Consider the following 13,703-nt stretch of genomic DNA (forward strand, 5'->3'; position numbering starts at 1 on the left):
ATCACTGTGGGCAAATTAGTTTGGTTGAAAAGAGCTTTATATTGTAAAATAAGTGAGTGATTTAACACCAGCTGGTCAAGCCGTAACCTACTCTATGCTGGCTGCACAAAAATAAAGCCAGGCAAGCCTCAGGAACAGATTAGTTCTCACAACTCTTTCATCTTAGCTTCAAGGCATAACGTCAGCAGGATCTATGCAACACTTCGTTCAACATACTCACCATTAATCCCAAATTATTCACACCGGGCTCAACGCGGCGAGAAAAAGATGTGTTACTTATGTAAATCCTTAGTAGCGAAAAGGTATGAGGCTGTTACGTAAGCGATGCATCCTGAGCTGTCACCTCTGCTCACAGCGCAGCGTCCGCCCCCTCACAAACCCCCCCCCCCCCCAGAGTCCCCCCACCAACCGGCTCTGCGCCCTCATTCACTCCATCACTGATACCTGCTTACTAACTCAAGAAACAAAAGGAAAGATGAGTAGTACGAGCACAGATGTGGTATTAGCAAGGTTGGCTATCTGCAAAACAAATTACCACAATATTTTAGCATATGTAGCTTTGCCGTTTTCTCACTTTTTCTCATTAGCACGCACCGGGAAAAGTACTCTGCTTTTTGTACTAATAAATAAACATAATTGTTATTCATATTATGCACCCAAGTCAAAACTCATAAAATAAAGCCCCAAACCAAATTGGCTTCATAAATTGCTCTACTGCACATGCATAATAATGCACGATTTATTTAGTGAAACTCCATTAACACAAAAGGATAGTTTAAATCTGAGGTGTTCGGTAAAAAAAGAAAAAATCATACTCCCCCTTTTTTTTCAGACATTTGTTGTAAACAAAGCCATTTAAGTAGTTGTGCTATAACTCGGGTTCACTTTTGGTTCCTGTTGCTGTGGTTTTATCAGTCATTTCTTTGGCGTTATTAATCTGCATAACCTCTGCCAACCTCTATGACATGTACACTTTTGCTTGAAGTTAAAAACCAACAAACAGGTGATACAAGTAGACACCAAGTCAGGGGTTCATTGAGGACTGTATATTGAAGTTTATGTATTTTATTTATTTATTTCATTATTTAAGATAGGACAGTGCATAATAATTAACGTGAGTCCACAAAGTTCACATGCAAATATGCCAGAGTTAGAGCGTTGAGCAGAACTCGTTCCCCACCACACTTTAAATTGGACTTAAAACCAGCTTTTGAGGTTATATTAAGCCTAAACATAAACAGTATCCATTTCTGGCGATCTGCCAATTCAACAAAAAGCCTGAGAGCTTCCAAACATTGGTCTAAGGGCCACATTTGGCCCCCAGGCCGCACTTTGGGCAACCGCGCACCAGGTATTCTAAATATTGATGCAACTGGGCAAGACAGAAAACCTCCTCCATCAACTATGATGTGACATACTGTGAGCGTAGTGGATTTTTACTTCTACTTTTTTGGTCAAATCATGCATCTGTGCAGTGTCCTTACCTTCACATTGTCCGGGTGCAGACCTCCAGGGTGTTTGTCCATGTACTGGCACAGGTCTGTGTGCTGGAAGGAACACAGAGACACATCTCCATTAATAATTTAAAAAAAAATGAAAACACAAAAAATAAAAAAAAATCATGAAACTTCATAAATAATGTGATGTACTAATTAAGCATGTCATGGGAAGCATGGGAACTTAAGGAAGGGCATCTAGATTTTTCAATATAAAATTAAATGGTGGCAAATGGAAAAATGCAAATACTGCAGATACAGTATTTAACCAGTAAAATATCCTTTAAAAAAGTGAAAAATCCTGTCTCTATGGGTCCCACCTTGTAGCAAACCTTGATAAGGCTACAGTTTAAAACTCTACAAACATGTCCTGAAATAGCAGTTTGCACTTGTCTTTCAGTCTTATCCCAAAATGATATAAAACTGCTACCATTGTCAGAAATATTGCAGTTACTGTATACTCTTCCAAACTTGTGCAACCAACAATGACTGTGGGGGAGATCAGGAAAAAAAAAACTCACTAAAGAGTGAAAATAAAGTAAAAGAACAATGGGAATTAAAAGTGTTAGACAAAAGCCCAGTTCAGAAGAAATTTGTGGAGGTTTAGAAAAAGTGAAGACAAATGTTTGATGTCTGTCTGTGTAAGCTGTGCTGTAATGACTCACGTCTTTACTCAGTGTATGGGCATTAGGCTTTTATCATGGAGGCTTTGACTGATGTTGGACCACGTTTGCACAGAGCTTTGCGATGTCCTGGACTGACTCCGGTAATAAAGACCGGAAACTGGACTGGACGCCTTGTGCAACACACACTAATATAATAATGTGAGGTTGTGAGTGATTTACTTTAAGTCAGCAAAGTGAAAGAAAAAAAATCCTTTCCAAAACTTTCACATAATGCTTTTGTTTGTTTGTTAGGTGATGTTGCCCGTCCTTGTAAACCATTTTCTAAGAGAACAGAGATCTATTATCTATTCCACTCATCACCTCCAGCACATCTGCAAAATGTCCCGGTGCATTATCATTCATAGTCTAGTCTTCGGGCCAGGGGGTATTTTGGCAAATGTTTCGAGTTGTGACACAAATTGTACGTGTCCGTATGTGTATGAAATGGAAGCCCGGGTCCTGGATCTAATCCCACGAGTTTAGCTTTTCCCTCCACTGCCCTTCACCTCTGGTTCTGCGCGTGGACTCAAGACGGAGACGCCGGCCGATGTGAAAACACAATGATATTTGCAATGTCCCGCCGCCCGTTTCCCGTCTGCTGAATAATTCAAACGTCACGGTCGCAACGTAGATGTGCCTGTCCATCCTAATCTGAGCCGCGGCCCGTGCCTCTCCGTGCCCTTGGCTTTTACTGCCCCCGTCGCTGCCACTGTAATACGTTTTACTGCGTCTCCCCACAGACCCCGGTGGCTGTCACTCATGATTACAGGAATGGGGAAAACAAAGGAGCTGATTGTTCCAGTTGACAAGCGTTTTGAATGAGACCCGCAACGAGATGAGGGCTCCACGCACCGACAGAATCAAAGCACATTTACATAAAGTTTTATCGAGAAATCTAATAATGAAGCAAAAGCCAACAGAGGGTGCCCCAGCGGCCGGTCGATACGACACACGAGGCAGGTTTTACGAAATTGTTATTGTCCCTGTAGGCGCATGTTTGGAACTGATTTCACTTGAGGGCCTTCTAAAGAGCAGAATTGGAAGTTGCATCCCAATAAAACTAATAAGGCAATGAGTTCTCCTGAATGTAGTGACATAATAAAGGTTCAGTGTCTATATTAAACTACTGTCAGGCATGATTTAAGACGCTTGGCCCTGTTCCATGACGCGGAACTCAGTGCATTTCTCAATTTCCGCTCCATTTAACCCCAGCTGCTCAAGCCTGACCTCTCCGTGCCCACCTGTGTTTGACCAAATCTCTCCCCCCTCCCTTCTACAAGGTGTACCAGACAAGAGCAGCTTCATTACTGATGGAGAGCTGAGTCAGGCTGTTTCAGATCAGGATTTGGCCTCGATCAGCGCTTTTCAGATGCGCAACTTGACCTGAATATAAAGTGACCATCAAAGAGCGCTTCTCATGAAGCCGGGTATATCTATCCTAGCAGGGGGTGGAACATGGATTTATGGGTTTAGAAGTTGTTTGTAAAGTTTCAAGGTGCACCGGGTTGTAGTAGCTTGCACACAAAAACAGTTTGGAATTGGGTTTGCATGATAGGAATGAGGAATGTAATTTTGGTTAGATTTATTTTTTGCGTAATCTTATGAAACATTATATGAGAAAGAGATGTGGGGAAAAAGTGAGATGTCAGCAGCTCCCTCTGAATCTGTTCATAAATGGGAGCTTCAGTTTTAGCTCTTTGCTCATTAAATCCTGGCACAGAGAAGTGTTACACGAGATGTTCGTCATAAAATATTAGTGAGGGAACTGACCAAACTCGGAGAGAGGAGAGTGCACAGACTAAATTAAAGTATCTGCTGCAAAAGGCATTTTTAGAAAAGGATCATTAGGAGGAAATATTCTAGTATACAATATTTGACCTTGAGAAGATGTCCCTACACCACAGTAACAGGTGACAGTAGACAAAGTCATTTCCAGTCAGCCGCATGAGCCGTGTAGGCGGACGCCTTCCAATAAAGTGTCCGGTTTGTCTCCAGCTCTGTTCTGGGCACAGCGGGGCGACCCTCTGGTGCTGCTGGCTCTGCTGTAGCGCCACCAAGCACTCAGCGGGGGAAAAAATGAGCCTATTTTATTACAGGATGGGGGGAGCGTGCCTAAAATGCCCAATAAACAGGAGCATGCCAGTCAAAAAGTATTTTCGGCTCAGGTGTGGCGGTATAGTTTTCCAAATTGTAAAGCCCAACTAAGAACGGCCAAATATCTCCATAATTTGTCTCTCTTATCTAACTTTCAGTGTTTCGGTCTCTTACTGCAGTGGTTCTTGAACTAGTGTTGTTCGCAGTAGATCGTAAAAAGATCGTATCATGATATTAGGTGATGCAATATTCGTATCGCAAGAAGCCACAATATATCGCAACATCATTTAAGCCTTCATTTGACTGAGATCAACACATTTTTTTGCAAACTCAGCCAAAAATATGCAATGCAATGAACTTATAAGTGTGAAAAAGTTCTAGTTAAAGCAGAACTAGAGGCCATAAGTGCCACTGCAGGTGTCGTAGCATGCCGCATGTTTTTTTACTCTTTAATTGTCCATGAGAGTAAAAACTACGCTGATAGAAATGACAAATGGAGAGAGGGATATTGTACATTGTGCCACAACCCAATTACAAAATGGAGATATTTTTTTCCACTCAAACTAGGCTGTAAAAAAAGTTGCTAAAGTGGCGCTAGCCGACAGTTAGCTTAGTCCGTTAGCCGGTTAGCTTCTTCTTCGTGATTCATCATGTGTATTGCGCATCCGGGTCGGAGGAGTGGCAAGGGTGGTTTTCTGGACAGAGACACCAGGGGGAGATGAAAGACCCCCCAATCATCCCATGAACAATTGTATTGCCCCAGAGAGACTACAGAAATGATTTATTAAGGCAAACAAGTTACTTAGCATTGTATTAGTATTAGTTTAGTGAAATATCACTGCAAACAAGTTAGCCTTAGTTTGCAGGTTTCTTCTAATGCATCCTTCTCCGGATTAGTGCTCATTTATAAATACTATATTAGTCTGGATTAGTTTTGTTCTCCTCAAACACAATATCCACCCACTTCAAACGATCTCCTCCTCCGCTCAATGATGTTGTTCTCGCCAAAACCGTCGCCAGACAGAAAGAAGACGGAGTTGGTGGTGACTCGAATGTTGTACACAAAAGTCCTTCCCTCGACGCCCTTTATTTACTCCGTACACACAGTCTACAGCAGTCAGAGTACTCACCACGTATTCAAAGACCAGGGTGAGGGTTTCCTTGGTGTGGATGATGTCATGGAGCAGCACGATGTTGGAATGCTTCAGGCCTTTGAGCAGAGAGGCTGCAGACACACACATCACACAGAGCGTTAAGATGACATTACAGACAGTTACAGTCAGGGGGCTCACGGAGAGCGCAAGAAAGGCGGGGATCTCTGGCCTCATTAGCGGCATCATTATAATGCTCCAAAGACTCTCCTCCAGCTTCCACGTCCTGCTGAGGATTTCGACAAGATTAAACTCAAAAAACCCAAACACAAACGAGGATTTACTGAGGCAAGTTCCCACGCTAATTCGTCAACATGCCAGCGGAGTAAGACGGGATGTTTTTTTTAATATTGGAGATACTGTATGTCTGGAGGAGAGAGCTGTGCAAAACCTGTAAGCAACTGGCTTTGCTTTGGGAGAGGATTTTCAAATGACGTCAGCGACATGAATAAAAAAAAGTAAATAATTTCATGACTTGAGATTTGGGGAGACAATCATTTATTTGTTGTGCATGTAAATGAACCACAGACCTTGTCGGTAGGAGGCGGTGGCCCAGTGGAGATAGAAAAGCATTCACATTTATAACAAATAATCCGTAGTGTTTAAATGATAACGTGCAAAAATTAAAAAGAAACACACACTTGGACCCGTGACTAGCAGTTCTCTGTGCCTTGGCTTCGTGCATGTCAAGAAGGGCATTTATAAAAAGCAAAGAAAGATGCACGAGCTTGTTAAGTGCCAAGGAAGTGTTGGCTGAGAGGCACATTTCCTGTTTAGAGCCTTCATTTCAGCTTTAAAACTAAAACTTCAGGGAAACGCGGCTAATCGCTTCCAGGTGCACCAGCTGATTGCTCCGGGACAACAAATCGCTTTAACTGTCACCACGCCACCTATTCACTTTCTTTTCTCAAACCTAACCTCAAAAGGCAAGTATCGAGCTTCACTTTCTAGGGTTACAGCGGCGCAGAAGCATGCATGTGGTCATGGTGAGTCAATATTGGGCAAAAATAAAAGCATTTCTTAATGATGCGCCCTGTAAAAAGACCACAAAAGCCAAATATGAGCAAATATGTGGTAGTTTATTGGCTGGTGGAAACACAAGTAAGGGAGTGAGGTTTTCATTTAGTGAAGTCTGTGTGATGACTTTAATGGAAAGCTATGTCACACGAAAGGGTGTAAGCAGTTCTTGGCCGATGTGGTCATCTGGATGTTTTTTTTCTCCTGTTGAAAAGTTTATGAAGGGGCATTCAATAATCCACAAAGCAACACCTTGTTGCTGCCTACAGTGTGTGTCAGCTATCTTATCACCAAGTCTCATACACAGCTAAACATCAAACTGGTCAATGGTAAAGTGAAGCTTAAATCAAACATACAGGTACAGTAGCTCAGATCCTTCTCCTAGCTTCTGTTGCTTTACCTTTGAGGGCTACATCATGGGGTCAACCATAAGATACCTCTGCAGTTAGAGAGCAGGAGCTTCAGATCTGTTTGGACAATCTGACAATCCGAACCAGACCTTGGATTTACAAGGAAGATGATTCTACAGTACAAAGGAGTACAGATGAGGCCAGGAGAGCGAGACATACGGAGGAGGAGAAAGGACACGGATCTATGCAATGTTTCTGGAGGGGCAGGTAACAATGAGCATTACCTAAAAAATCAGTTAAAACCTATAAGAAATGTAAACAAGCTACTAACTTGTATATTAACTGGCAAAACCTGCTTACATGTGAGCCTACATTATTACATGACTGATTTGAAAGTGGACTTAATGTACTGGATGTAAATGAGCCGTTATTTCTCCGCTGTTAATATGATAATGTCATCACACGACTAGTTGACTCAACTTCAACTATCGTGACAATAAGTCAAGCTCTAAAAATCTTGTGTTCCTGTGCTAAAGGAGCTATGATGCTTCCTTTCCTCATTCTTCACTGACAGGACAATTCACCCAGTCCTTATCATGGTGAACGGTGACATTAAAGACACAAAGTCAAATGTTTTTTAAGTTTGATCAAAACGTTTCGGTGATCACCATATCACCATCATCAGTCGGAAAACTCAGACTGGAGTCCTCTGAGCTTCTACACACAACTGCAGGTGACGACCCATCAGCCACAGCGGTTTCAGACTATGCTGTAAGATAAGTTTAAGGCACTTTCTTACAAATAAATTACCAATAGTCTGAGTAGATTCTTTGCACAGCCTAGTTTTGGCTTAATGAGCTATGAAGTTCCTTTGCCGATTTGTAGTACTCGGAATGACCCAATATCTTGCTTCATGGACTGCAAGATTAGCAGATCCAAGCTTCCAAAATTGTATCCTTGGTGAGTCACACCTATTCATTCTGACCAACGGCAGCTCTGGCTACAAACACTTGGTCCAACAAAGTGTGAGCCGTGAATGGAAAATGAAAATGTAAAGCAACTGTGTCTGGAAAGAACCTTTAGAGCAATACTTTAGTTTTTGCTTGGCATTTGTTTCCGCTGGCATAGTTCCATCCAGGGAATATAAAATAAACGTGGCATTTCGGAAAGTTTAAATGGGAAAAAATATATATTCTGTACAGCAGCCTCCACGCTTGAAGCAGTCATTACTGCGACAAAGATACAGACAAACAACTGTGTGACAGGCAACCTGCTCTGTCTGCATGAGGCAACACTTTGATTAGATCTGAAACTGAGCGTGCACTAATATGCGTGGCTGCTTATTGTGACTGAGAAACTTATTTCCAAGGGCACGGGGGGAACTTTGACGGACGGATCCTGGGAGAGCCGGTGTCTTATGCATACATTCATTTTGTTTGAGCGCCTTAAAAAAAAACATGTGATGAGCAGATCAAAGCGAAGGACTTGAGCTTGAGGTTAGAGTTACCTCAAAGACTCTGTGACTAGTTTTGAAAATCCGCCCCTCCCCTCCTCCTTCTCTGCCCCCCCTGGTCTATTCCCGTAACACTGCACTGCAAAAAATCTGTTCCTGTTTAAGATATATCGATGACTGAGTTCTACGTGTTTCTCATTTCAAGCCAACTCTGCCACTTTGTCATAGGGTAAGCAATACAGTGCAAAAATACAAGAAGAATATAAGGAATTTCCTCTGCATCCTTACAACCACGTTATTATGTTTTGCAAAATAAAATAAAAGGGATGTCTTCTCTGTCAGTTGAATCATTTATCCACCACTTTTTTAATGCAGCTCACATATTGCCACAGTGGGACTCCTGGTCAGTAATTGCTGATTTAGTCCAATTTCAAAGTGGCTTTCTGAAGCGCTCGTAGCGAGTATTTGGCCGGGGCGTGTACAGCAGGAGACGCTCTGTACTGGCTCAGGATCACACATTGATCAAACACAAAGTCACTCCCGCATTTGCATTCAAACGCCAGCGGCTTGTTTGAGCCGCCGTGTCCCTTTTCCATATTCACAGTGAGTCAACCAAAGTGATGACAGCCCCAGGAGAGACACAACAAGGGTCCATATGGCCGCTGTAGTAATGTTATTCGCATATTTACACACAGGCTATGGATGGATGTTAAGTCAAGCCCTAGTTACTTTATGTACCATAATTTCCGGACTATAAGTTGCTCTGGAGTATAAGTCACACTAGCCAAAAAATACATAATGAAGAAGAAAAAATATATATATAAGTCGCTCCGGAGTATAAGTCGCACTAGCCTTGGCAACTGCCTTGGCATGAAGGCGTAACTGCACCATTGACAAGCCTCTCCCGGCAGCACATTGTTTAAGCACCCATTTGTGAACTTGTTCCTTTAACTGTGGCCATCAAGCTTTTAGCCCGCGACTAGCTTTTTTATGTTTTCATAATTGCAGTAAAAGTAACCTCCGCTTTTCGCCAAACTCTCTTTCTACATTTTCAGTGGTACAGGGGTAGCAGATGCTGGTACACAAGCCTAGACCGCCCTCTAGCGGCTGTCCATGTGAAAATAACAAACGTGAAAATCTACATTTTGATATATAAGTCACACCCGAGTATAAGTCGCACACCCAGCCAGACTATGAAAAAAGTGCGACTTGTAGTCTGGAAAATACGGTATATGATGAGTGACAAAATAGTGTACTCCTTACCCTCTCTTATGGCTGTAAAAGGCGTTCCTTCCTCTTCCTGTAGACGAATCACCTTCAGAGCCACCAGCTTCCCATTCACCCTAAAAACACACACACACAGCAAAACATATCAACAATCCATGCTAATCTTACAATTCACTCCAAGTTCCTATTAAACCCATTGATGTTTTGAGAGTGAAGGAATGTAATTGGACTTCAGTGGAGTGAGACGGAGAGAACAAGGCCGTGGGATTACGGCGAGAATGAGAGTCACCAATCACCGCCGCTGTACCAATGAAATCATTACACTTCCAGATATATTTACAATGTGTGAAATTCCTTCGGCTGACTATAATTAACATGCAAAAGCCGTGAGGAAACAAGGAGTGGACAATAAGTATCAGCTCACTGAACAGAAACATAGAGATTGCGACGTACGGTGAAAATGAAAGTTTTTATTTTTCAGTGCTATTCACTGGCTAATGTTGCAGCGGCGTCTTATGCATGAGTTTCTGTACAGAGATGACATAACTAGATGAATCATAAAGTATTACGGATCAAATAAACCACCTAATGCTTGGAAAACACATCAAGATACCACACAATATTGATTCTGCAGCGTACACATGAACTGAAAGGAGAAGACAACAACTTACTTGCTCTTTCCTTTGTAGACTGTGGCGTATGAACCTTCTCCGAGCTTCTCCAGCTTCTCATAGGAGTCCGCCTTCCCAAACTTCGGGCTCGTCGGCTGAAAACGACACAAATGGTAGAGAGGTAGCATTGAAAGGCGCGTTCAGATTGTTCAGAGAGTGTGGATAATATAGAAGACGTCTCTGAGGGATTTCTGAGCAAGACATCACAAAGTCTACAAGCGATATTAAAAAATCCCGAAACCTTCGAATGCATCATCCGGGAGGTGTAAGCGCAGCGAGAAAGCAGACGGAGAATTTCCCAGACTCTCAGAGGAAGAAACTGCAGGAACTACTTTTACATTTTAATCATTGGCTCATAACGTTATGTGCTCCTCAAAGAAGGAGAGGTAATCACTGCGGCTCCGAGGAGACGAGGCCACGGCTCCAATGTCTCCATCACCAACTGCGATGAAAAGGGGAAAAAACTTTACAGAAAACTTTTACCCAAGCCGTCAGGGAAGAGGTTTATGGAAATTTATTATAATACTTTTTCTAATGTTAAAAGTGAAGCATTATATGAGAAGCAGTTTACATCTGGTGCATCCTGGATAAACTTGGCTCAGGAAAGTGTTTCTGCCTGTATGGGACACAGGGGCAACAACGACTGCATGTGTCTGCGGCTACTTTACACAGTACATGCTTGAGAAACGATATATGCAGACACATAGCCTGAAAAGGCACAAGTTAATAGTATTACTAATAATTCATGTTTTGGGTGCATTCATTGCTACAAAATTCCTAGATTGAAATTCAAATTTGAATTGCAGATCTTCAAACCTCTGTAAACAAATTATAGTAGTCACTATGTAACACATGTTACTGTTACCTCTTGTTCAACATTATCTACTAAGAGTATGACAATATATCGATTTTCCAAAATATCCCGATATTTTGCGGGACGATACGATACCGTTATTTTTTATTTCCAATATTGATACTTTTGCATGTATATTAATGAGGCTGCAGTGCTCCACAGTTTTCAGTATATAGAGGCCAATAAGGATTAAGAAGTCAGCCAGACCAGTAGAGGGCAGCACTTGGACCAAACACTGTCACACAAATACATTACTTTTAATGATAGTTCTTATAATTATGAATAAGATTAATGTAGGAGAGGGGATTTATTGCTTTTGAAATAGGACTGTGGTTTCATGTTTATTTAAGTAAATGAAGTAATGCTACAGTAGTGACATATCATTTATTCACTTGCCTATTTAACAAAGGGGCTTTGTATGTAAGAATGTAAAAGAGGAATAATATGCAGTAGGCTAAAAAAATGGCATGTTTCGTAAAAAATTGTGATGCATCGTAGGTCTTTTTTTTTATATATATATTGATGATCGCAGTATCGGCACATCGTAAAGTTATCGTCATTGCGAGCCAAGTATCGCGTATAGTACCGAATCGTAAGGTACTCAAAGTTCCCACCCCTATTATCTACTTTTCAGCAAAGATTGGGCACATGGGGCGTTCCTGTTATGCTTGTTATGGGCCTGCTCCCTGCAGATCTGATCAACAGGGGATCTTCTCTATACAAATGGACCAGGCTTAACCAAACAGGAAGATCATCAGCAAGATGATGACCTACATTGTGTTATCAAGTTCAAAATGAAGTATCCTGAAGATTTAGAATTTAAATACTTAAAATGTAAGGCAATCTCCTATGTAAAAATGGGAACCTTAAAGAGACTAGATGCAAGTTAGCCATTTTATACTCACTACTGCCACCTCAGGTCATACATGTAACTGCACCTTCTATATTAAGCTCGTGCATGACGGAATTCGACACGAAATAACACCTTTTTGAGTGACAGTGCATTTTAGAGGCAGTTATGGTGAACAGGTCTGGGCTCATTCTACACATTAGGACATTGTTGGAACACGTAGGGGGAGGAAAATACTTAATTTTGACATTTTTAAACTCTGTATAGTCCCTTTAAATTAAATCTAGCAATTGTGTCACCTAATATTGCGAAAACTATAGTTAATCACTTTTTCAAATTGCATTCTGAACTTTATTTCCCTACTTCTAATGCCTCTAATTCCCACTGCTTTGTAATTCCAAAGGTAAATGTGTGTTTACCATATTAATTTAATCAGGACGCTAATAAAACAATGTGATGAAAGAGGACTTTTTCACGTTCACGGTTGAAACAGTTCATTGGCATCTTGCGGCGAAGCTGGCAGGCAATCAGTCAGACGTCATAATGCACTCATTCAGACTCGTTTGTGCACGCGCCAATTAGCCATTTCACATTTGGAGAGGAATTTTAAAAGTGAGCGAGCTCGCATGAATCCTGTAAATCTCATTTGGGTCATTAAGGAAATCGTGCTGTTTTCATAACGCTCTCAATTAAGGAGAAAGAAAGGGAAAATAGCCTGCCCGCCAAAATAAAACTCCTGAGAAAATAAACAAGGTAATTTCTTAGTTGTTTTCAATTAGATCAAATGCTTGAATATGTTAAGAAAAAATAATGACGGCTTGTGTTTGAAGAAAGCTGTTTGATGATCTAATACCAGCTGAAGTCAATAATAAAAAAGTTTCTAACCAAAATGCTAATGCTGTAGCTGGCAGTCACCATCTCTAAACAGGGAAACGCTGAATGATTTGACCAATTGTATCATCAATCACTGAAAACTGTTTAAACAGCCTATAATACAGGCCATGTGCATTTTTACCAATAATTTCTCTGTAATTATAGGCTTATCCACATGAACCGAAACCGAACACTTAAAGCCTACCAGATTCTCTGTCAGTACACGTGAACTACGACCTGGCAAATGGTACATTGACATGACAGCACAAATAACATTAGCACAATAATGGGAGTCTCAGTTGGCTGCCATTAAATACCAACAGATTTTTAAATGAGCCGTTGTTGCGGGTTGGCTAAAACGTGATAGACTGATCACAGCAAAGGCTTCAAACTTGCTGCAGCCATATCATTATATGATATTTAATAGCAGATAAATATAGATATTAGCACATTTTTGGATGGCAGTTTGTTAAGTAACTTTTTATGTGGAAAAAAGTTGATAATGCGGACCCTCCAGGATAAGTTCTTTATTTGATCTTAATTTGGGGGAACCTTTCACTTTTTCAGGGTAAAGGTCAAGCGTCCGGTAACTATTTTGGAGGGTCCGGCAAAGATCCATCCATCCATTTTCTTCCACTTTATCTGGGGCCGGGTCGCGGGGGCAGCAGTCTCAGCATAGATGCCCATACTTCTCGATCCACACACACCTCCCCCAGCTGTTCTGGGGGGACCCCGAGGCAACACCAGGCCAGCTCGGAGACATAGTTCCACCAGCGTGCCCTGGACCTTCCACGAGGCCTTGTCCCACTAGGAACCAGGAGGCATCCGGAACAGATGCCCTAGCCACCTCAGCTGGCTCCTTTCGACGTGAAGGAGCAGCGACTCTACTCCGAGCTCCTCACCCGATCTCGAAGGGTGCGCCCAGCCACTCTGCGAAGGAAACTCATTTCGGCCGCTTGTATTCGCGATCTTGTCCTTTCGGTCATTACCCAAATCTCATGAC

At 41.8% G+C, this 13,703-nt stretch overlaps 1 protein-coding gene across 3 annotated transcripts in view; it reads right to left on the bottom strand.

Annotated features, from left to right (window-relative positions):
• Positions 1-13,703, bottom strand: part of cdk14 (cyclin dependent kinase 14) — a 173,468-nt gene that overhangs the window by 101,713 nt on the left and 58,052 nt on the right. For all 3 annotated transcript variants that reach the window (XM_079561406.1, XM_079561408.1, XM_079561407.1), the window contains 4 exons: positions 10,125-10,219; positions 9,490-9,569; positions 5,386-5,480; positions 1,485-1,547 (listed from right to left, as the gene is read on the bottom strand). In XM_079561406.1, coding sequence (XP_079417532.1) covers positions 1,485-1,547; positions 5,386-5,480; positions 9,490-9,569; positions 10,125-10,219 — 333 coding nt within the window. The remainder of the gene's footprint in view (positions 1-1,484; positions 1,548-5,385; positions 5,481-9,489; positions 9,570-10,124; positions 10,220-13,703) is intronic.

The sequence above is a fragment of the Gobius niger genome (assembly GCF_951799975.1).
Source record: "Gobius niger genome assembly, chromosome: 8".
Taxonomy (NCBI): Eukaryota; Metazoa; Chordata; class Actinopteri; order Gobiiformes; family Gobiidae; genus Gobius; species Gobius niger.